We start from the raw sequence: 23,453 nt of genomic DNA, 5'->3' as shown, positions 1-23,453 counted from the left end.
TAATATGACATTTGTTAATTGTAATACATATTTTTTACTAAAGTACGCTTTATTCAAAGGAGATGGCCTATATTTCTTCAGACAATTCTACATCCACTTTACATCCAATTATCTGTTTACAGTCCCATTTGTTTGTTTGTCTGGATATTTTCAGGTTCAGGTTACTTTATTGGTACCCGTAGGTAAACTTGGATTTGATTCAGTCGTTATAATAACAGAGAAGTGAATACTTCCAGCTCTGTGCCTCTCTGATATTTATGGATTGGAAATGGTGTGCACAGAGCATGTAGGACGCAGAATTGCTCAGGACCATCAAAGGCCCTGAAAGCCTTGACTCACACTCATTTGCAATTTGAATATTAATTTGTCGTGCTTAATTTGTCAAATTTGTCTTTCTCAGCTCCAGTCGGTGTAATAAACTGAGCCTAATTTATGAAAACTGGGGGTTTCACTTTACTTAGCAGATATATAGTGCATTAACGGTTACAGGTGTTGGACAGTGTGGGCAGCTTATTATATTTTGAGTGAAGGCTTCATGCAGGTTTTGTCTCAGAACTGAGAAGCCACTGAACCTCCTGGTGGTGAAATGTGCAAATTACAATGATTGCAATGCATCAGTGGCTGCCAGTGCCTTAACCAAACATAATATTTTCCTTGCCCTTCGTGTACCTCCTGTAAAAGAATATTTCTGTATCAGTACAATGTCAGCGTCTGCTCTTTTATATAAGTTTAATCCTTGGCGGGGGCCTCTTTTCCGATTATATCAAAAGTTGCAGTCTGGGATGTTCAGGAATTCTCCTATGCTGCATAATGGCTGATGTCTTATAGGCCTATTTTATCCGAGAAATAATATATATTTTAGCTATAACTAATAAATACATAGCATAATGTGAAAAAAAAACATGTTGGGAGTCTCTTTGTATTAGTTATTCAAGATCTTATTAGTTAGGGTTAAGCATAGGAACAAGTAGGCTATTGATGCATGAAAAAACAGCCAAATGAATACATTTGTATATAAATATATGTAGGCTATGAATGAATATAGTAATATGACATTTGTTAATTGTAATACATATTTTTTACTAAAGTACGCTTTATTCAAAGGAGATGGCCTATATTTCTTCAGACAATTCTACATCCACTTTACATCCAATTATCTGTTTACAGTCCCATTTGTTTGTTTGTCTGGATATTTTCAGGTTCAGGTTACTTTATTGGTACCCGTAGGTAAACTTGGATTTGATTCAGTCGTTATAATAACAGAGAAGTGAATACTTCCAGCTCTGTGCCTCTCTGATATTTATGGATTGGAAATGGTGTGCACAGAGCATGTAAGGACAGAATTGCTCAGGACCATCAAAGGCCCTGAAAGCCTTGACTCACACTCATTTGCAATTTGAATATTAATTTGTCGTGGTTAATTTGTCAAATTTGTCTTTCTCAGCTCCAGTCGGTTGTAAACTGAGCGCTAATTTATGAAAAACTGGGGTTTCACTTTACTTAGCAGATATATAGTGCATTAACGGTTACAGGTGTTGGACAGTGTGGGCAGCTTATTATATTTTGAGTGAAGGCTTCATGCGGGGTTTTGTCTCAGAACTGAGAAGCCACTGAACCTCCTGGTGGTGAAATGTGCAAATTACAATGATTGCAATGCATCAGTGGCTGCCAGTGCCTTAACCAAACATAATATTTTCCTTGCCCTTCGTGTACCTCCTGTAAAAGAATATTTCTGTATCAGTACAATGTCAGCGTCTGCTCTTTTATATAAGTTTAATACATCTTGGTGCAATAAATGAAATCACAGGAGGTTTTAAATATGAGCTCCATAGCCCTCACCCTACTTTCCAGCAGGTACAGTATGATGTAACTCTGTACTCAGACGGTCTAGAGCTGTGAATTATATGAAGACAAATTTGGCCTTTTCATTTCATGTTGTAAAAGCACCATTGTCCACTCCCACTGGCACTGTATAGCCTTAATGTGGCTTATACAATATCTCACATCCTGGTGATGTGGGATTTTATTAAAATGCCACTCTGTGTACTCACTAACCTATTGAAGACTAAAAAGCTTTTTGTTAATATAGAGTAGTTGCTTCTGGTTTGACCCCTTCATTTGTTTATATGATTATTTTAAAATCTCAATTTCACAACATGTTGCCGCTGACAGAGCCACTGGTCTCAAAACTGTGCGTGGCTGGTTGCACAAACATGTTATTCTGGTCTGTCATACAGCAGACACACGTGTCATTTCAGCAATTGGCCTAAAGTGAGGTAGACTTTTTTGCAAAAATAGCCAATCTCAGGCCACGTCTCAACTGATATGTCCTTCTGTAAAAACAATCAGCAAAAAGTGGAACAAAATATTATATAGTGAGCAATGAGAATATTTTAAATAGATTTTACCAAGTCAAACAGTCATCACTGAATTTTATGGTAAAATGTCTATGTGACCAGTGGCAGAATATACCAAGGTAAATACTTAAGTACTATACTTAAGTATGATTTTAAGGTACTTGTACTTTACTTGAGTATTTCCATTTTGTGCTACGTTATTCTTACTCAACTATAATTCAGTGGGAAATGTTGTACTTGTTACTCCTGTAATTACTTTACAGATTAAGATTTTACAAAATGTATGATGATGTAAAATATGAAGCACTGTTGTAGATTAAACTGCTCAACTATAGTAATTCAAAAACAAACCACCAGCTTTAACAATAAAATGCTACGTACACATGAATGCATCAGTAATAATAATCTAATAATATAATTTATAATACACAATAATACTCATAGGTGTCACTTTCTGCTTTATAAGTAGTGTTGCTTTTGATACTCTAAGTGCATGTTGCTAATAACACTTGTTAATCTTACTGCAGGACGTTTACTCATAATCCAGTATTTTAATTTTGCAGGCCTAATGCTTTTACTTCAGTAGGGTATACTTAAGAAATAAATACTTCCTCCATCACTGAAAATGTCTGTGTCAGCTACATTTTTTTCCAGAATACACAGATTGTCTGCTGAAACAGAGAAGTATCTCATTGGCTTGTCATGAGTTTTATTTCAAAAATAGTCTTGCTTTAAATGGATTGTACATTGAATTGGTCCTATTTAAGATATTCATGTATTAGCTTTGTGCAAACAACGAACATAGAGTATAAGAGAAGTCTGAGATATTCTAAATCTTAGATAGATATGTGTGAGCAACCAGGCACTTGGAGGTCCACTCCTGCAAAATGCATAGGTACAATTTTTCTCTCAGAAATTAATAATTGTAAGGCATACAGCCCAGTTTGCATATTAATATTGTTGAAAGGTAAGGTGCATGACACTTCAATGTTTGTCTTGTCATTAAAAGGAGTGTGAAAGATCTAATGGTGGAGGAATATCTTAATAATATTACATACTAAGATAATATATCACTGAATGACAGAAAACAGTGCCTTGGTTTGAGTAAGCAATGTGCCAGAGGGGTAGACATAATGCCAGAGGTTGTAGGTGACCTGACCATTCATGTCAGGTTGAAAAAGATGGATTACAACTAAGGTTAAAAACAATAAAAGAAATAATTCAAAAACATTAATGCAATAAACTCACGCTATAATGAATAACAAAACATTTTTTCCACCAACTTTATTATACAAATTCTTTGTAAGTCACTGTTGTATCCAAGGGGATCAATGCATTGAACAATAACAAAAGGGTTGTTTTGAAATTTATAGGCATGAAAATAAATCCATGAATTTCATTACTGGACAACGTCCCTGCGTCCCTGTCCATACAATTTACTGTTAGTAATGCTTTAGTCAGGTGGCCATTAGCCATCCTCTCTCTAAACAAATTCATAATGGTAAAAACACACACCATATTCATTAATTTCTTTCTGATAACTAGCTTTTTAGCTCACTTGCCTGTGTGTTTGTTCTCAGTTGTAATAAAATAAATAACCACTGTAGTTTTGTAGGAGGCTATGACAATAGAAAGACAACAAAATGTTATGAGTTTGGCACTGTACAATTCATTAAATACTAACACATAATTTGTTGAATCCTCAAATTAATGTCGAAGAGATCACTCAAAATATTCTGATTGTACTAGCTATACAAAATACAATACTTGCACAAATTAGATTAACCATTTATAAAATTGTGATGATGAGTTTTGATGGATATGGCTTGTGAGATATTACAGACTTTGCTACAGACCTTTTGTGGCGCTATTAAAAAAATCTAATACTACTGTATGTCACCTGTCCTATTTCCCTGAAAAAGACACTCAAAGCATTGAGCTTTCCATTAAACCTCCGTTTTTCCTCCACCTTATGTAATAAACATTCATCTGAAACACACATACATTATGGCATCATGGGTTTAGTGTGTACAACCCATAATATTATTGGGTCAGGCTGCTGCAGTGGAGACAACAGACCGCCTCCAGTCTGGTTAATAACTTCTGGCCCGTCCCAAAAACATCTATCCTGCACAACACTGTCGTCTAGACATACGTTAAGAAGGCTGCAGATTTTTTCAATAGATATTTTTGTACCCGAGTGGAAACCTAAGTAATCACTTGAGATCAAGAAGTCATAAGGTCGATGTCTAGGCACAGTACATACAGCTGGAAAATTGGCCATATAGGCATCGATGACCTTAAAATCCAGGCATACTGTAACTGCCTCTCAATGAAATGGAGCTGGCATGCATCAAGATTTGGAATGTTTTTAAAAACTTGAATTTATGACCAGATGTATGAAAAAAAACAACTAGTCATGAGAATGCTAGTTATCTAAAAACAATAAACACTTAAATCCCACCAAGTAAAAGAACATCACATCATAAGATAATTGTTAATAATAACCATAACAGTTATAATAATTATTAATAATAACACTCCATCATATTCAGAACAACTACATTTAGCACTGTGTATAGGAAGATTGTTCAAATGAATTCTGTGTTTCTGTTTATCAGTATTTCATCTCTGTATCCTTTCACATGACTGAACAAAAACAAACAAGTTCCTTTTCTGATCTGCGTAATTATCTCTGATTTCATGTTGATAAAAATAATCCTCTCTCAATACAATACCCTCCATTGTCACATTGTCAGCCGTGCTTGTACAGAATGTAAACCTTGAGGACACGATACAAAGTAGGTTTGTATCTGGTGCAAATATCAGGGGAAAGATTTGTGCAAAGTGTTTTTGTCGCGGTGTTTCTCTTTGAACTGTGCTTAAATTGCTCTTGTTTTTTGTACACATTAATACTTAATACATCATGACAATATCAACACAAAATCAAGAGAAAGAGATAGTATTTTATATGGACCACAGATATCACATACTACAGTATATAGGATAGGATAGCCCTTAGTATTGATAAGCGTTGTTATTGATGAAGATTTTTTTTTATCTTTTCTGTTTTTTTTATTTTTTTAATCTTTTTTATACTCATACTGGCTTAAGTGCGTTATGATACAGCAAGGTCTTCGTCTTGAGGATGGGGAGGGCTTCCTAAACATCCGAGTCTCTTACGGCATTTGGAGCCACGCAGGAGAAGGCCTCAGGTCGCCCTCTCCCCTGACTCAGAGATGTTGTTTTGGCTTGCTCTGAAGCCAATTCTTTGACTGTACAAAATATCACTGGCTTGTTATCACTTGTCATCTGGTGAGAATAATAAAATGGTGATTGTCAGACCAGCTTCCTCTGTGGTATTTTCTTTGTATCTCCATAAATGGCTTTGAAGGACAGTTGTGTAAGTGCAACCTCTGCGTCACGGTCTATTCATTTGTGCTCTGTAGAAAAATCTTTGCTCTTCTTTCACAGCCTGCATTTAAGCAAGTTGCCTTTTTAATTGGTAAACTGAACACATGCGTCTCTTCATTAGTCTATGTTTATGTCAAGATATTTTTGTAATAACATGACAGATGGCTCTATATTATTTGGTAGCCCATTGTTTTTACAGTTAGGTCCTGATCTATAGATGGGAACATAACGTAATCTAACATCCGTTTACACTCCTGTAGTGTAGCAGAGAGTGAGTCGCTCTGGGGATTTGATCTAAGGTCACATGGAAAACTAGGCAACCCAGGCGTCAGATTGGTGATGTGGATACGTCCGCGGTTTAAGTCGGGCGCAGGAGTCCTGCCAAGAGTGTCAGGCTGCTGCGTCCCAGTCAGAAACAGCCTCCACCTTGTCCGCTCAATTACATAGGAAGCAACAAAAAACAGTTCTGTCTCCCTGTGTCAGGATGAGGTTGAGTGTCAGATCTCCAAAATCCCTCACCAGGCACACGGTTCATTCACACTCATCTGGTCCACCGGGCTTCTCACTCATGAGGTTCAGTTTAATAAATAATTGTCAACGACATCTGAGCAGGTTGACCGTCCAACAGGTAGTTGGCTCAATTCTCTATTAAATTCTGTGATACAATATTCCACACGGTCCTCCTCTTCATCGACCTTTTATATATATATATAAACGATAAACAATATTATATATATATATATATATATATATAATATCGTTTTATTCCCTATCTAATATGGCTCCTGAGTACTTTTTGAAAAACATATATAAAAACAAAATTATGAACGACACTTCTGTTGTTGTTTTTTTCACCCTTCCAGTCACTCTTTCTACAAGTAATGGCACCGCTGTATATGGCAATATGGCAAATTGTGTTACAAAATATGGCTGATGTAGGCTATCACATAATTGGAACAGGTTCCCCACCTAGATTTTTAATTAAGTAATCATATTTAAGCTATTTAATTACAAGATTACACTAATTTCAATAGCCTAAACACGTTATACTGTTACTATACTTTATACTTCTAGTTTTATTTATTGTAGTTGTATATCTAATCTTGTATATCTAATAGTTATATGCAGAAGGGTGATCTAATCCCATACCTTTGATGAGGGGTAAACTCAGGCACAAACCTCACACCGTCACCTCATTTTTACTCCCCGTCCTGATCCCCTGACTCCCTCCTCCACTTCCTGCTGACCCCCCACCGCCCCCTCCCGGTATGAAATGTAGCTGCTCAATGGTGTTCTGCCTTTTCGCTGCAAAAGCCATCCTCCTGGCACTGTGGCCCCCTAGTGTTCCTGTTCCCATGACTACCCCCGCCCCAGGAGCTTCCCCTGCCCAGCCCATGCCCCCGCTCATGTGCCCTGTCATGGCCGTGTTCCTCTCCTGCTCTCGTCCGGAAGTGGGGTGAGAGTTCATCTTGATCATGTGGTGTCGGTCGAGGGAGGGCGTGGCGCAGACGTTCTGCTGGGACTGGGCCTTCTGCTGGCGAGGCAGCGTGGGGACAACCCCTCCTGTGTGGGCGTATGGATCTACAACCCCCATCCCGCCGACCCCCATCCTTTCCTCCAAATGATCCGGGGACATGAGCAGCCGTTCCTGTCTGTCTTGCCGTTCCTGCCTGTCCTGCCTCTCCTGCCTGTCTTGCCTGTCCTGGGTCTTCCTGGTGAGGGTCTGCGTGTTGGAGTTCTTATTGGAGGCAACCATGGCTTTATAGTACTGGTGTTGCTGGTTCTTGGACAACCTAGACAGTGTCCCTGTGTTGCCAGGGACGTCACCCATGTTGAGCAGCTGGTCAGTGGATTTAACTTTCCTTGGCTTGGAGAGAGTGTCGTAATTGGGGTTGTACTGGGGCTCCGGGGGATCCAGAGGGTAAGGATTTGGGGTGGGTGAGGCAGGCATGCCAGAAGGCGGCGGCGGGATCCAAGGACGAACTGCGTGCCTGGGGAGGGTTCCTCTCCCACTGAGGGTGTAGTCTCCACCCCAGTGGAGGTGGTGCTGAGAGGACTGGAGGGCCGGCTGGGCTGTGTGAGGCCGGCGCTTGGTGGTGCAGTAACCAGACGAGTACTCATCAAGACCTTTCTCTGGAAGCCAAACAAAATTTCTCTGAATTGTTTATCACCACAATAAATAGCATCAGAACATAATGACGCATCCTGTACTTGGAGCCATAGTGTCAAGAGTGTCAGTACTCATGGAATAGTTGCGAGGGGAGACAGGAGCAGACACACTGGTACATTTGTCCTCATTTCTCGAAAATGAAGGTACTTACCGAGGCGTTTGAGTGAGGAGTATCTGTTGAGCTCAGGCTTGGTGGCACTCTCATAGGAGGGCGGCAGCTGAGCCAGGTTGTGCAGGGAGTGGTGAAAGGCAGGCTGGGATTTGGTGTTGTTGTGTTTACTGGAAAGCAGGGTGCCTCCAGCTGCCAGCTGAGCATTGTTCATTCGAGGGGTGCGTTCTACAGAGACCACAGGGAGAAAACGACATGTGTTAAATGAGATTTGCTCCTCTGGACATAGCGCGTTGCACATAGCTGTGTGTGAATCTGGTAACATTCACTGGAATAGACATATTTCAACTTGCTTTCAACACAAGCAACCAAGGCTCTGATAATCATTATTATTGTTAGGATGAATGAGTCTTCTTTTGAGCTTAAATGAAACAGAATAGGGTAAATGAAGCATTGTGGTGATTACATGTCATTTACATAGGAGCCCCGCTTTCACCAGCTGCCTTACCGATAGTTGCGGTGTGTTTGGGGCTGGTGCCTGAAGAGTGGATGAAATTGTGTTGCAAATTGCCCACTGCAAGTCAAAAGAACATAAGGTAATCAGCTCAAAATGGATGTCAGCCAGTTTCCAGTTCAATGGTTCTTTAACATAAAAAGATCAAGGCAACTATAGACATTTATGCATTAATTCACCTTCACATCATCTCACATGGACAGAGCTTCTCAACATCATCGTGTAAAGCATGCATATTTTAAAAGCACTGATCTCCAGATTTCTGTTCTTTTTTTCATAATTCCTATTGGCTACAAAGATATCTTGATGGCGGGACACAAAAAACAACCTGCATTCACATGCCAACGTGACAAACACGGTGTGCCTCGGCACACAGAGGATGCAGTTACAAAAGCTCCGATTGTGCCTCTGATTGTGCTATTCACTAATGCTGTAAAAATACCCTAAACCCTCACATCTGTTGTCCTTGCTGGGCAGTCCTGGGGCGTAAAGATTTTTCGGAGGTCTCCCCAGTGTCCCCTGTCCATCCCCTACAGCTAAAGCCACGCTGTTGTTTCTCTCATCCTGCTGGACTGGGCTCGACTGGTGCCGCAACATGTCAACCAGGGCTCTAATGATGTAATAAACACAAGAAAAAAGGGGAAACACAAGAGGAAATTGACAATAAACCAAACTGAGTATTTCTTCAAACGGTATTTGTAATTATCAATATTGTTGACAAGGTATTATTTTGGACAGTGAATTGGCAGGTAACAGATCATCATAATTATGTGAGTATAATGTAAGTCATTTGGGTTGTGAGCAATTTAATAAACATCTATCTTATATTTTTTTAAATATATACTGTTTAAATTGTGTAGGGATCTTTATTACAATCACCCATGGTTTGGTTATAAATGTGTGTACAGTCATAAAACTGTTAATCTACTTTAATAATAGAAGAAAACAATACACTATTAATCATTTGCATTATTAAAAGGATCAATCAAATGCTCTCTATCATTTTACAACCATCATCCTCCACTACTAAAGCCCAAGATAGAAAACTGCAACCTGTACAAAAATCTAAATGTAAATCTTTATATGAGATGAAAAAGCCCAGAGGAATCAAAACAACCATGCATTCATTCTGCAGCAGCCACTCAATAAATCAAATCAAAAATATGTTTCATCTGTTAATTAACAAAATAATTCTGAGCCCAGAATGATGAAAAAAAACTAATTTCATTACAGGATCCATACATTGAATGAAGTATCAAATCCAGGAGTGAGAGGTGATGAAAAAATATTTTTCAAAGTCTCACCTGGGCATATTGAGGTCCCTTTGGTTGGCTTCCTGTTGCACCTTGTTGAAGACTACCTTGATGCCCACGGCGACAGCCACCATGAACACAATCACGCCTCCGATGACGAAGCCCGTGTTGTGGCTCTGCTGCTTCAGTGGATCAAAGTCTGGGTCATTACCCAATTCCTCTGGTAATATCATGGCGTCTGTCTGTGGCTTGGCCCAGTCTGGAGAGTAATAGTTTTTACAGCTGTCCTGCTCCAGTTGCCGGCTACGCTCTGGGCAGCAGAAGCGGTAGTGGCAGGTTCCACAGCAAAAGATGAAGGTGTCCTTGGAGCAGTTGAAAGCGCTGTCAAAGTGTCCCATTACATCATAGTAACCCCGACATACATCAATCCATATGTCTATCATGCGGGGTCGAATGGGCGCTACCTGGGCGGCGGCTAAGGGAGATGCGAGGGCATCTGATGACGTCACATTCTTGGGAAACATGACCTGGGGAAGGGCTCTCGGCGGCGCCTCCAGAACTCCCTCTGAAGTTTCTGGAAGTTTCTCAGGAGTTTTGGTCCTGCCTTGGAGAGCAGCTGGCCTGATATTGGACTGCATGGCGAGGAGCAGGACAGGGGGGCTGGGGCCAGGCTTGGGCTGCTCAGTAAAAGGCCTCACTGAGCGCTCTATTTGCTGAGGAGGGGGGGACGGAGAGGTCTCCACAACAGTGGTGAGTGGGGCAGTAAGGAGGGAGAGAAGGGAGACAGCGAGGACTCTGAGATTGGTGGTGGGCGTCATTTTTACATGACTAAGAGATCTATTTTCTGTTGTTGAGTCAATGCAGTTGCAACACTGTATCCGCTTTTGCAGTTTAACCTACTAAAATGTCATGTGAAATATTCAAGTAGCATGTATAACCTACTGGATATTGATGATGTATCAGTAGTTTCATTCAGTCATGTTGGAGGATGAAATTTGAAGCCTGTTTTTTTGTTTTGTCAAAAGCTGAGTATTTATATGGTGTAATATTAGAAACGGTCAGGAACAATACAGATGAAAAGGTCTAACACTATTAAAAACAGTTAATATGTTTCAATAGTTTTCGATAATGGTATTAAAGGGGTTTTAATTTACTGCTAGAAAGGAACTCTGAATGTGTGATGACTTTATCTTTTTTCCTCTCAAGTAGAACACTAAAATGGATGCAGCTTTGTAAAAAGGACAAATTGAAAACAACAATCTTCATGCTTTTAGTCCTTAATGCCTTGTTCTACACTTCCCACTTAACAAAATAACAAATATCTGACGTGCTGCTGGAAGGAATACATTTTTGTACACACAAAGGCCAGTAAAAATGAGTAGCATGGATTTTCAATAAAATACTGCAGTCCTATACATTCCTGTGCTGACCATGGCACTTCAACAATATGGTCTATGGCCAGTGATTTATCAAATGTAAACTGTTGAATCTGTTTTGTACTATTTTAGTCTGACACAACATACATTCAAAAGTGGCACTTATTTAAGCTGTGAGCAATTCTTTTCTGGAAATTAGTATGAAATTTATATTTATTTTCATATATTTTGTGTGTATCAACATTGTAAACAATCAAATGGGATTAACAGACTGCACCACTGATGAACACTGTCTATTAATGATGCCATGTTTCTCTGGAGTGGGGACATAACTCCATTTTAACTTGTTAGGCATGAACTCGTCACATCTATAGATACACTGTACTTGATCTCAATCTTTTCTATGGTTGGATTAATGTGCATCCGTAGTCGCCTGGCTGGCACGGATTGTTACTGTGATTGGGCTGAGGGGTGATAATGAGGGAGGCTCAGCTTAAGTGCTAGAAGACTGTAACATCTGAAAATTAGGAGTAAGCATAAACCAAGGAAACGACTCCCAGCCTGTAAAACACACTGCAGAATGAGGCAAACGTCACAGATATTTTAAATGCTTTCTATTCAGCTTTTAGGCACAAAAAGTTACCCGTGTTATTCAACCGTATCACTAATAATTAGATATGAACTGAATGGCACATTGCGTCTCCATGTGACATGTCTCTCTAAGTAAAATTATTCCTGATTTGTCTCTGAGGTTCAAAGAATATCACTTTTGTTGAGAAATATGTAAATGTGTGAAGTTATTGTGTTGGAGGTGTTGGCAATAATAGACAGAGGCAGATCTGTCTCCCACAGAAATTATAATTATATGTAATTATCAGAAACGTCCCTATCTGCAGCGGAGAATGTAGGCACAGATGGGGGAGACAGAATGCTGAAATCACTGAGAGCTCCACTTGTTTCAGTTACATGCTCCTCTGACCTTCTGAGGAGAGTTCAGCTGAGGAAAAAACAGAGACACAAAGGCAGCAGTTCTCCCACTGACTAATGTTCCCAAAGTGTTCTTCTGTCGTTTCTTAATGTTCTGCTTGATTTCCAGAATTGTCTTCGGGTTTACACGGCGACAAACCTGGAATGTGTCAGCCAGAGTGTCTGCTGTAATACAAACAAGAGGCCTGATTAGAAAGATGCTCTGCAACCTCACTTTTTTCACACATAATAACAGTCATGTTTATTAATTGCATTATGTGCATTGTTCGCGGCCCGAATGTGTGTTAGTGTGCCTGTTTGGTTGCAGGAGCAGCATCTGTAATGCCAATGTGGGGAGAAAGAGAGAACGAGAGCAGAGGGATAAATGCAGGGTAGGGATTTAAATGAGCAAAGAGATTGTGGCGAGCGGGAAGAGCCAGAGGTATAGATGCAGAGAGACGACCGTGAGTGGGAGGGCGGTGTGTGGGTGGCACAGAATCAAGTACATTTCTCCCAGCACTTACCAATACAACATAGCACATCACACAAACAGCACCGCCAAACAGATCTGCAAATACAGTCAATGCCACACACGAGAAGAGTGCTAATCAAGACTGTACATCATGCTGTTAGAACAATTAAAAAGGGAGAATGTGCAACTGTAAAAAAGGCTTTGTGTGCATGTGAGAGTGTAGTAGGCATTCTGTAAACCTCCTTGTAGTCAGTCTCTTGCTCCCTCCTTCTCCTCTTTTCTACCTCGTTCTGCCTTTCTCTCTTTCTCAGATTCTGTGCGTGGGATGAGGCAGCTAACTCTCTCAGAATAGCACTGCAGCTCTGTCTATGTGTGAGTGAAAGAGGCAGTGAAAGAGAAGGGAGGCAGAATCCAATCTACACCCATTAGCCAAACCAGATTTCAAAGTCACATCTGCCCGTCACTTGCTCAACAAGATGACACTGACGCCTCCCCACTCAACTACCATTACCATATTTTTTCTGCTCTGACTCTGTTCACTTCATGAGGATTTTCTGGCCAATGTGTCCAAACCACTCCCCCAATGAATGTGCAGTTACAGCTTTCTTACAATGAATTAGATTTTAAATGAATTCAGTCCTCCTGCACCCAAAAGCCTGAAGTCTAATATCACATCTTTTCAGCAAAGGGACTCAACATACAAAAGGAGCAAATGTTTTCCTGTACGTATTTCTATACTGTGCTATTGAAGCAATGCAGTAGAGAGGGAGAAAGAGAGAGGATGGGAACTAAAGGGTGAAGGGCAACCCATTCAGAACTGTAAGGATGCATTCTTGAGTTACGTGGCCAGTGGACGGGAAAACAAACCTTTTCCAAAGATTCCTTCTATTGCAAGCAATTGTAACAAAGCAAATTAACCAAACGGCTCCCCTTACTTTCATTGCAAGATGCTGACCAGCTGTGCAGATGCTGGGCATGCAACAATTTCAACAGGTGTTTGTTGGAAATGAAACAAAATGGCCTCTTTTTTTCTTGAGACACGCTGTTGCAAAAACGCACTGAAATGTGAATTAATGAAGGGGGAAACCATAATACAAGGTATATTGATGAAAAATACATTTAATTAGGCTACAGAGAGAGCAGCGGAGCAGCTTCAGTCTTATCAGTAAAATACATGCTGCGCAGTGGCTTTGCATTTTGGACATCGACTCTTCGGAATTCAATCCATCCTTCACAAGGTTCATAAGTTTCAACTTGCAATGAACAAGCATGCGGGTTATGGAAATGACTTGCATGTATCAGTAGGCTAAGAGTGCGTGGGTGTATCCGTGCCGGTGTGTGTGTGTGTGTGTGTGTGTGTGTGTGTGTGTAGTCCGGCTGGATGTGTCGGTCCTAATATCAATATGTTCATAATGTCGCAATGTGCTGTCGATTAAAGTGTTTAAGTGATGAAAAACATGTCTGCCCATCATAAAGCCTAAATATGTTTCCGTGGCGCAGCTTTCATCAAAATGTTTTGTTTAACAGCCTCCAGCACAGCTGATGCGTCTAAACAGAAGCCCAACTCAATTTTCATACAGACAGAAACACACAATTAAGGTATCAAATAGTTGTGCGTGTAATTCGGTCATTGGTGTTGCATTAATAAAAGGTGCATAATGTCGTGCCTTACCTGTGCGTTGCTCTGGGGTTTGATGCTGGAGAACAGCGCTTGGAGAGCCTGCGCACTGTATCTCAGCGTTTCTCAGATGGCAGCCTGTTATTGTGGCAGAGGAGGATCAGGACAGCTTGAACTGTTGCTGGATCTGCCACCTGTTTTAAATGCTTTTTTTCACAAGTGCTGCATATCTCAATCGTTCTTGATGTGTCTCCATCCGGCTATTGATAATCCATTATCACGGCAGAAAGAGGGAAAAAAACGCGAGCAAGAGAGAGAGAGAGAGAGAGAGAGAGAGAGAGAGAGAGAGAGAGAGAGAGAGAGAGAGTCGGTCCCGACGAGATGTTCTGAGATTTTCTGATAGTGCATGTGACAAGGCGATTCAACCATACACAACGGCAAATTTCGTTTGTTTTACAGCTCAAGTTACAGTGCAACTATCCTGGAGAACACGCAGTAATTCAGCTGCTCAAAAATGACAAACGCGTCACCAAAAAAAATCACCCAATTTAACTTTTCTCCATCTGGAATCGACTGAAGCTGGTTCCCTTCATAATTTCCAAGCGAGATAGGTTACACCGCCTAACTGCGACTGGCCTCACGGAGGTCCGCCAGTGGGGGAGCGCTGTGATTGGTCGCTCAGACTGGTGCTGATGAGACTCTCAACTCTGCGCTGCTCGGCGCTGCTGGTCATTAGACCCATTCAACTGGTGGCGTTCATCTTTATTCCCCTCCATTTCATTTGCATATTTGATTGAATGACCCTGAAGACCTCCATTTTACTGGCTCGGAGAAAATATCGCTCAGGAATTCAGCTAGGCCTACTGTTCTTTTATTTAAAAAACATACAACGCAGGGTTGAACTATAGCCTAATAACGGGGGAAACTTATAAATTAGGTAGGCTACATTCAGCGGATAACCTCCGAGATACAAAAAGTGTGTTTTCTGTGTGTGTGTGTGAGAGAGAGAGAGAGAGAGAGAGAGAGAGAGAGAGAGAGAGAGAGAGAGAGAGAGAGAGAGGGTTGCCACAGCAACTGTGTCATTATGTTGGTGGCAATTATGAAAGCGATGAAAACGGGGAAGGGGAGAGGATTGGCGCAAAAGCTGTAACACTGGAGTGTGAACGAAACTGTCAATTAGACCAGGACCTGCACTGGTAATTCAGAGATTTCTTAAAGTTTAAGACAGGCGGGGGCAGTTGGAAGACCAAACGTAAAGGGAAGAGTACAATAGGAGATGCAGTATGGTGTAGGCTATATGTAAGAGATGAAGTTGGCTCGTTCAGCTTCATGCCACCGTCACATACAGCAGGCTAACTGCCTTCTCACGATCCTCATATCAACAGCCCAATGGAACAGTGTTTCGGTAGATTTTAACTGATGATTGTATTACATAAATTAGAATTAGTGATCACACATTAGGCCAACAGGATGAATCATAAATACTAAAATTACACTGTGATACAGGAATGCATGCTATAGTTTTCTGGGTATCACCAGGGTCTACAGTGCTAATGGCTATAGGTTAGCCTACTGTTTTAATTATGATTCATCCTGACACACACTAGGCCTACATATGAACAGACTCATGAACATCATTTAACCAAATGCATTGTAAAGTGTTTGTTTTAAGATAACGGCAAGGAAATTGGCTTCACAAATCGGGGAGGATGTAATAGAGGTGGATACCAAGTGGGAAAAGATGTAAGAATTTCCAAAATGGGGCTTGTGGAAAATGTACGCGTGTACGTAGAGCCCCCAGGTGTCTAAGGAGGGCCTGATAGTCAACTGAATGGATTTCTACACAGGTGGGTGGGCATGCAGCAGAGGCTAACGGAGAGGCTTCATTAGATGGTCCGATGACGCTCTACCGGGTGTACTTTCACTCACTGGTTTGCTGGGGTGCAATTACTGATATCCTCATAATAGTTATTCCATCACTGCAGATCAGGAGACCACTATAAACAAAATGCTATTGTACGTCACTGAGCAGTAAAAGCAGAGGTTAGTAGCCATTCTCAGAGGCTATACTGATACACACACCTGCAGAAAGGTCTACCATAATAAAACAATGATGCATGCAAAGGAACTCTAAATAGAAGAGCAAATATGACTCATTTTTAATTTCACTTCTTGTATTTCAATGTTTAATTTAAATAATTTAAAATGGACACAAAATATCCAGCCAAGTGCACAATGACAGAGATTCAGAGGCACATTTTCCGTCCAAATTAAGACAGCGCTTCAGTGTGTTTCCTTGGGAAATGTAGGCCCCGCATGCATTTAGTACAAAGAGAAAACCTGCCCCGGAAACCCTGCCAGTGCAACGGGTGGGGAGACAAATTCTATCAAACGTGGAAGTTCTCCTACAGATGTCTTCTCAGGTACCCACATGGCTTGTCGGGGAGCTGGTTATCTGAGAGCACATACTGCTTTGTAGGGAATCAGGGGTAGGTTAAGCGAGTCACACCAATCTATGCTTAATACAGAGAATAGGCGATTCATTGGTTTTATAAAAAGTAGTCTGGCAACCCACCCTGTGTTCCCTTACAGCCACTGATCTAGGTCTTCACACAACCACAAGACAGCTGAATATGAACATGTCAATCTAAACAACTTCTGAAAATACTGGACAGTGAAACAATTTTAGAAAAATAAAATAAAAAAAAATTACAGAACACGACAGACCTCTTATACTCCACTGTCAACTTTTTCCATACCTGTATCATTCAGATCACAATATGAAAAATACTATTTAAAAAGATGTTACAATTTTGCGTGATATTGACAATATTTCTCTCCCAAAAGTGAACCCACCGACTTTGTGCACAATTATTTAGCAACTTCTTTATTATTTCCTTTGAGTTCAATTTGAAAACCTGACTTTAATTAAAGTAACATCCTGGTTTGGACTCATAAGTGAGCCTGGCTGAGCAGTACACAGTACCATCACAGCAGCATTTGCCAAGAAACACTTTAAAAAGAGCTGATATCAAGTCTGAGACAATAATAGTTTTGTCTCATTAGTGGACAGACATTAGAGGCCATATTTTGCACAGTGAAACCCATTCCCTGTATAATTCATACACACTAGGCCAAGAGCAAAATACAACAGATGGCATGATTTCTGCAGTGAAGGTGTTGTCTTTCCTTTAAAAGAGGAACAAACATTTTATCATTATGTCTTTAGGTATGGAAATAATTAACAAACCTGTAATGCCAACAGGACAAACTGGTGGCAAGACACAAGTTGTGGACAGTCTGGACAGGTGGTAGAAAGAGTCAGAAAAAGGGAACAAAAACATTGTCAGCACACTTCAATATTTATATTTACACATTCTCGCACTCACACACACAGAATTTAGCTGAGGTATTAAAGTCGCCTCAATGCACGCTTTTTATCTGCTTTCTTTTTCCCTGCTACATTATTAGTGCTACTGCTGTTGCTATTGCTGGTGGTAGTACTGGCTCCATTAGCTCCGTTACCCAGAGCTGCTGGCACAGCTGCTGCACTGGGTCCCGCTCTCTTCATGGGGTCGCCTGCATGCTTCTTCGGCTGTGGGCCGTCATTAGGGTCCTGAGGTGCCCCAGAGGTCCCGCCGTGCCCCCCCATGGCGTGGATCTCTGTGAGCAGACGAGCTCGGGACTCATATTCTGCATAGTCCTCTAACAGCAAACGCCCGGCCTCTTCGTTCAGAGCAGACTCTGGATTCGGATGGATGAGAAGACACTTTATTGTCTGTGGAGAAATAAAAGGAGATGGAAATGTAAAAAACAAAAATAGTGATGGCAACACAGCTGAAACCCAGAACAACAAAGACTGACGGTTCCACTTACAAGTAAGACATGTCTGAGGCCGAGTTCTGCCTTCCAGTCCCTCTTCAACACATTGACACAGATCTCTCCCTTGTGACCCACATTGGGGTGAAAAATCTTAGTCAGGAAATACCCCTTGGGTGGAACCGCAGGGAAGTCCTTCCCGAGGACCAGACGCATTCGGAAAACGCCACCAGCAAACGGAGTTCCCTCTGTCAAAGCATAAAGAATTTATCTTAAGAAGCGTATGTCCAAGCTGTGCCAAACTTGCTCCACAAAAACAAAGAGGGTCATGGAGCGGCAACTGAGTCAACTAACAAAAACAGAAAATCTTACATGCAAGTAAGCCAAACATCATTTAGTTCACATGTCATTTAGTTCAAACTTTTTGAAAATATCTGATGCCACTACCAGTATCAGTGTCTAATAAATAAAACCGTCTGGCTCTTCAAGGCCTATTTACCAATAACTAGGTCTGAAGCAATGAGCTTATAATAAGTAAGTAATAAGAATAAGAAATAAGAAAGCATGGACATGTTGGCTGTGTGGTTAAAGTGAGTTATGTGTAGGGCTTTGACATTTGCCCAAAAATCATATTCGAAGTTTGTTTGTATATTAATATTAGAATATATTAGAATATTTATTAATAATATTTTGACCATTAAATCAGAAATCAGTCAGACCCTGGATTAAACACAAACAATGTGCTTTTGACAGGAAGTTCGGAGCTTTCACCGTAGCCTACGTAAGTGGTCTGATGTTTAACTCGTGTGCTGGTGTGTGTGTCGAGCCGGTGTGTGTGGGCGGTGTTGCCAACTTAGCGACTTTTTTTCACAAAAGTGACTAGCGACAAATCTGGCGACTTTCTGTAGAAAAGACAGCGACTTTCTGTAAAATAAAAAAAGAGTCGCCAGTATTGTCCAGCGAGCACGCAATGTATTTCTCTCCTGTGGCCGCCGAAACAGTCACCTTTCTCTTCTGTTGTGTGACTGAGGAGCAGTTTTAAAACTAAACTACTAATTGTTACATAAGAATAACTTTACATACTAGTTACTTGAGTGGATGTGATCAAATTACCTTAGACCTTTAAGAATCGCATGCTGACTTACTCTTGTTTTTTTTGTTTTGTTTTTTAAGTTGACCTTTAAATATGGTCTACTCAAGAATGATTTGATTGTTACCTGATAGTTAGAGTCTCCAATCAATAACATAAAATATGCGTTCTGTAGGGATGCAACGATAAATTTAACTCATCGTTTCGATTCACCATTTATGTTCCCGATACGATTTTTTTTAAACAGAATGAGCTGCATTATTTATATAAACTGTGCAAACCAACAGATGTGTCCTCTTATCAAAAGGTGACACTGAAATTGTATTTTATCTTACAATATATATATATATATATATATATATATATATATATATATATATATTAAAGAACGTTTATTGCTAAGGCCAAATTTAAATGATTTATTTAAAATGCAATAACTTTTTTCACCAGTCATTTTCTGTTAAAAGACAAAAAGACAAAAAGAAGCAACACTAGATGACAGAAGGGTATTTTACATTGAATGCAACACAAGCTTACAGAGCAGGACTTGAACGCATCATAAAGTCACATGCTGTAGGGCTGTCCCAAACGATTATTTTTTAAACGATTAATCTAACGATTAATTTTTCAATTAGCGATTATTTTCCCATTGCTCAATTATTAACAATTTACACAAAAAAAATTTCAATAAAAAAAAGGTTAAAATCTCTATTTGTTAAAATTGTTTAATACTGCACTGTTCAAGTAAAATGAATTTTTAGTGCAACCTGAAGCCAGATGTAGCCATCAATCCAACCACAAAATAGTTACTTTCAGGAGGAATACAAAATTAAAAACTTAAAGTAAACAGAGCAAGTGCAAAAAGAGTAGCCTGTATCTGCTTTTTTTAACAGTAGGTAAAATAATAAGCTCTTTAACATCCAAGCTCTTTTCCCTTTTATTATTTGTATCTAAAGGCTGGTTAAGCACTGTAGGGAGAAGTTGGACAGTTTTTTTTGTCTCGTTGCAACGATTGGCACATCTGGGTGATGGCGTCTGATATGCGTTAGCATGTTAGTTGTATTTCCACTCACATACCCAACAACTGCTGAACAACGCCGACACACAGTCCTCGTCTTATCCCCCACTCTCTCGCCTGGAGCCTACTACTTGAACTGACCCGAAGACCGAAGTTTTCGAGGAAGGGACGACGTGAGACGAGAAGGAATGACACGAGAAGGCATGACATGGGACGGAGGCTCTAGGCTGCAGCCATACAGTCTCAAAGTTTTCCCAAACTTGCGATCTTAAAAGAGGCCGAGGGGAAGAGACTCCTGTGGGTCGCAACCACTCACTCACTCACTGGACCATCAACCTGACAAAAAAAAACTGCACGTAGGCGGAGGAGCTCGGCTAGCTTCAGAGCTAAGGCGGGGCTGCAGTTTAGGTGTCCCTAGAACCCGCGTATCTAACAGTAGTTCCACATTAGTTCCACATAACATTAATTAATTTGCACGCAAGTTTTATTTATTTATTTTAGTTAGCGACAGCGCAAATTATTTGTGTCAACGCATTTACGTAGTCGATGACGTTGACTATGTCGACGAATCGTCCCAGCCCTAACATGCTGTTTTCAGCAGCGGCCATGCAAGTGCAGCTAGTCTCCTCTGTGTCTTTAGCTGCAGACTGCTGTACGTCCTGGTGTTTGAATCCTTTCCAGTGAAATACAGTCACACTTTACACCATTTAGCTGTCAGCATTTTAACCGTGTTTAAGCCAGCTAATTCTACTAGCTAACGGTAGGCTAACGTTACCTGCTGTATGTTAACTAGCGTCACGCCCTAGACTGTTTAAAAATTGCATCTCGATTAATTTTTTAATCGAGATTGGTTGTAATCTTTACACATTTAAATAGATTTTTAACCGATTCACGATGCATCGTTACATCCCTAGTATTCAGTAGTAATTCAATTTGACAAGGATTTCAGATGTATAACATGCTAAGAAAACTGTCTTGTGGACAGCAAAAACAGATCCAGTTTGGTATCACACCATATTGCAATGCTTACCCGGTCCTTCGATGGCTGTATGTAGCTCAGTTATGTCTTCCTCACTGGGATAAATCTTGATACCCTCAGGCGGGTCTGCTGCTAAAGCTGAAACCTCTTTGTAGACCAAGCGAAGAACATGAGGAGGCAAATTCTCCACATTGGAGTTCTGGAGAGACAGAAAAATGGTTTAGCCAACTCGGGTTTTGCATATGTACAAACACAGAACTACTAAAAGAGAAACTCTAAAAGTTATGGGTATTTTGACAATGTTGAGATGCTGCTTTTTTTCTCATTTTTTTTGTTTTTAACTGACGCCCTTTACTTCCTGACTGATGACACTGTGTGATCTTTTTCCCGGAGCATATTACCAATGCAACTGCCAAAAATATATACCATGCTGGAAAGTAGTACATTGTATATAGTCCTAATTTCTTACAATCGACAACCAAAAATATCATACCAAGTGTGTGACAGTATCAGCTTTGAAAAGCTATATTAGTGCATATAGTTATGGCATATGTAACGGAGCTTTCAAAATTGCCAATTTTGACGTTATGATAATCAATTTATTGTGCCAACACTAAAACAAACTAATGCAACACTTTTAATGATGTCCACAAACATTGTTCGATGTACAGCGTTTTTAATAAAAAAAAAAAAATAGACTAAACAACAAAACAAAAACCCACGGTGAGGCATCTTTCTATACATGGTCCAGGCCTCTGGAACAGCCATAGAAATAAAATTAAAACGTTTTATTTATATGGGACAGCCTTCCTGAGGACCTGAGGGCAGGAGAGAATGTTGATACTTGAATAAGCAAAATAATGACCTACCGTTTTAGTCTGGCTTTTAACAGAGTTTTATTAATTTACCTGTCTATTTATCTATGCATTTTAGCCCGTTTTGCTTCTTGGTGTATGTTGGTAATGTTGACGTTATATAGCTACCAAGTTGGAGTTTTGAGTTTCCCTAACTCCTGATTTTTATTGAATGAGGTTATCATTGAGTGTTTTAATAATTAGAAAGCCACTTATCGCTTTGTGTGGATTCTGTGAAGCACTTTGTGTTATGTATGAAAAGTGCTATACAAAAAAAGTATGCTTGATTGATTCATAATTATTTCAACTCATACGAATACGTTAAGAAACCTTGAGCTGTTCAGGATGAGCTACAGGAGTTCTTACACAATCAAGTATCCTACAGCACTTTAAAAAGTTTCAACATAAGTTGTCTGACGTAACGTTAAGCTTAATATTTGGCAATTCCACTATCATAAAAGCGAAACATTACTACAATTAGTAGTAAGATAACTGTTAGCAATACTAGCCTAGCCTCAATCTAATACTGTTAAAGCTGCTTACCGATATTAATATGTGTAATACAGTATTTAATATAATCAATGTGTCCATTAGCTACATTATACAAATACAGATGCAGATGCAGATTCTTAATTAACGTGCGAGACTCCAGTTAGTAGACACAACCTAAATTAAAAGCTCGAAGGCTGGCGGTGGCTAAACATCGGATCAAGCTAGCAGCTACACCCGTTAGCCGTTAGCAATAACCTCGACTTACCATCTTCAAAAGGGGTTCTGCTAAGGCGTTGGATGTTTGGCTGGTTTGAGATTTGAAGAGTCCTTTACTTAATGTTTGAAAAAAAACTATCTTTGATGAAAACTTAGCCGGGTCTCACTGGCTACTCTTCTTTTCTTCTTTTCGTTGACACAGGAACAAAAATACGATCATCAGTTTAACCTATTACCACCGACCAATGGGCAGCTTAGTGATATGATACGTCAGAAACGTTGAGCCAATCATGAAACATGATTGTTGTTGCGTCACAATTGGAAGCCCTATCAGCCATACAGAGTCGAAAATATGACTACTGCTAGTCAGCCATAGGTCCGTTTGAAAAACTCACACACACCCCTGAACAGTGCTGAAAAGATAAATCTGTTGAAATTAAAACGCACAAGAAAATGCACTGCATATGATATTACATATAAACAGGAGCAGGGGGACGGAGAACATTAATGAATAGAATAATACCGGTCTTTTAATTAGTAGGGTGAAACTGATACATAGAAAACTGAATTCATGCTGAATGTAAACTGCAGTCATCAGAAGCAGCAAAAGCAGACACAGCTCATAGTCATAGTAAAAATAAAGGCAGACATGTAGACATGCAGACAAGAGTAGCTAGTACAAAAAAGACCTAATGACTAAGAAGAATCATCTGGTTTCTCGTAATTCAGCATATAA

At 40.1% G+C, this 23,453-nt stretch overlaps 2 protein-coding genes across 3 annotated transcripts; both read right to left on the bottom strand.

The window, feature by feature from the left end:
• Positions 1-3,624: 3,624 nt before the first annotated feature.
• Positions 3,625-16,185, bottom strand: LOC120562293 (protein shisa-7). Of its 2 annotated transcripts, none has more exons than XM_039805953.1 (6): positions 12,684-16,185; positions 9,869-12,345; positions 9,020-9,174; positions 8,559-8,624; positions 8,093-8,278; positions 3,625-7,904 (listed from the first exon to the last, which is right to left on the bottom strand). In XM_039805953.1, the coding sequence occupies exons 2-6, from the start codon at positions 10,633-10,635 to the stop codon at positions 6,952-6,954; spliced, it is 2,127 nt and encodes a 708-aa protein (XP_039661887.1). In that variant the 5' UTR covers positions 10,636-12,345; positions 12,684-16,185; the 3' UTR covers positions 3,625-6,951. The 2 variants fall into 2 exon arrangements, with proteins under 2 accessions (XP_039661887.1, XP_039661886.1); XM_039805952.1 differs by having other exon boundaries at positions 14,304-16,185.
• A 216-nt stretch (positions 16,186-16,401) lies between these two features.
• Positions 16,402-22,970, bottom strand: ube2s (ubiquitin-conjugating enzyme E2S). The gene is made up of 4 exons (XM_039805954.1): positions 22,767-22,970; positions 21,207-21,354; positions 18,126-18,316; positions 16,402-18,027 (listed from the first exon to the last, which is right to left on the bottom strand). The coding sequence occupies exons 1-4, from the start codon at positions 22,767-22,769 to the stop codon at positions 17,662-17,664; spliced, it is 708 nt and encodes a 235-aa protein (XP_039661888.1). The 5' UTR covers positions 22,770-22,970; the 3' UTR covers positions 16,402-17,661.
• Between the last annotated feature and the right edge of the window lie 483 nt (positions 22,971-23,453).

Source organism: Perca fluviatilis, chromosome 7, assembly GCF_010015445.1.
Source record: "Perca fluviatilis chromosome 7, GENO_Pfluv_1.0, whole genome shotgun sequence".
Lineage (NCBI taxonomy): Eukaryota > Metazoa > Chordata > Actinopteri > Perciformes > Percidae > Perca > Perca fluviatilis.
This window is presented reverse-complemented; position numbering and strand designations above follow the sequence as displayed.

Excerpts from the sequence above, each read along its gene's own strand:
- LOC120562293 (XM_039805953.1), bottom strand. The coding sequence starts at position 10,635 with ATGACGCCCACCACCAATCTCAGAGTCCTCGCTGTCTCCCTTCTCTCC. Across the intron at positions 8,625-9,019 it reads GCCCAGCAAGGACAACAGAT|TGGGCAATTTGCAACACAAT; the intron begins GTGAGGGTTTAG and ends TTTGACTTGCAG. Across the intron at positions 8,279-8,558 it reads CAAACACACCGCAACTATCG|AACGCACCCCTCGAATGAAC; the intron begins GTAAGGCAGCTG and ends TGGTCTCTGTAG.
- ube2s (XM_039805954.1), bottom strand. Across the intron at positions 18,317-21,206 it reads TACAGCCATCGAAGGACCGG|AGGGAACTCCGTTTGCTGGT; the intron begins GTAAGCATTGCA and ends ATGCTTTGACAG. Across the intron at positions 18,028-18,125 it reads GCCTCAGACATGTCTTACTT|ACAATAAAGTGTCTTCTCAT; the intron begins GTAAGTGGAACC and ends ATTTCTCCACAG.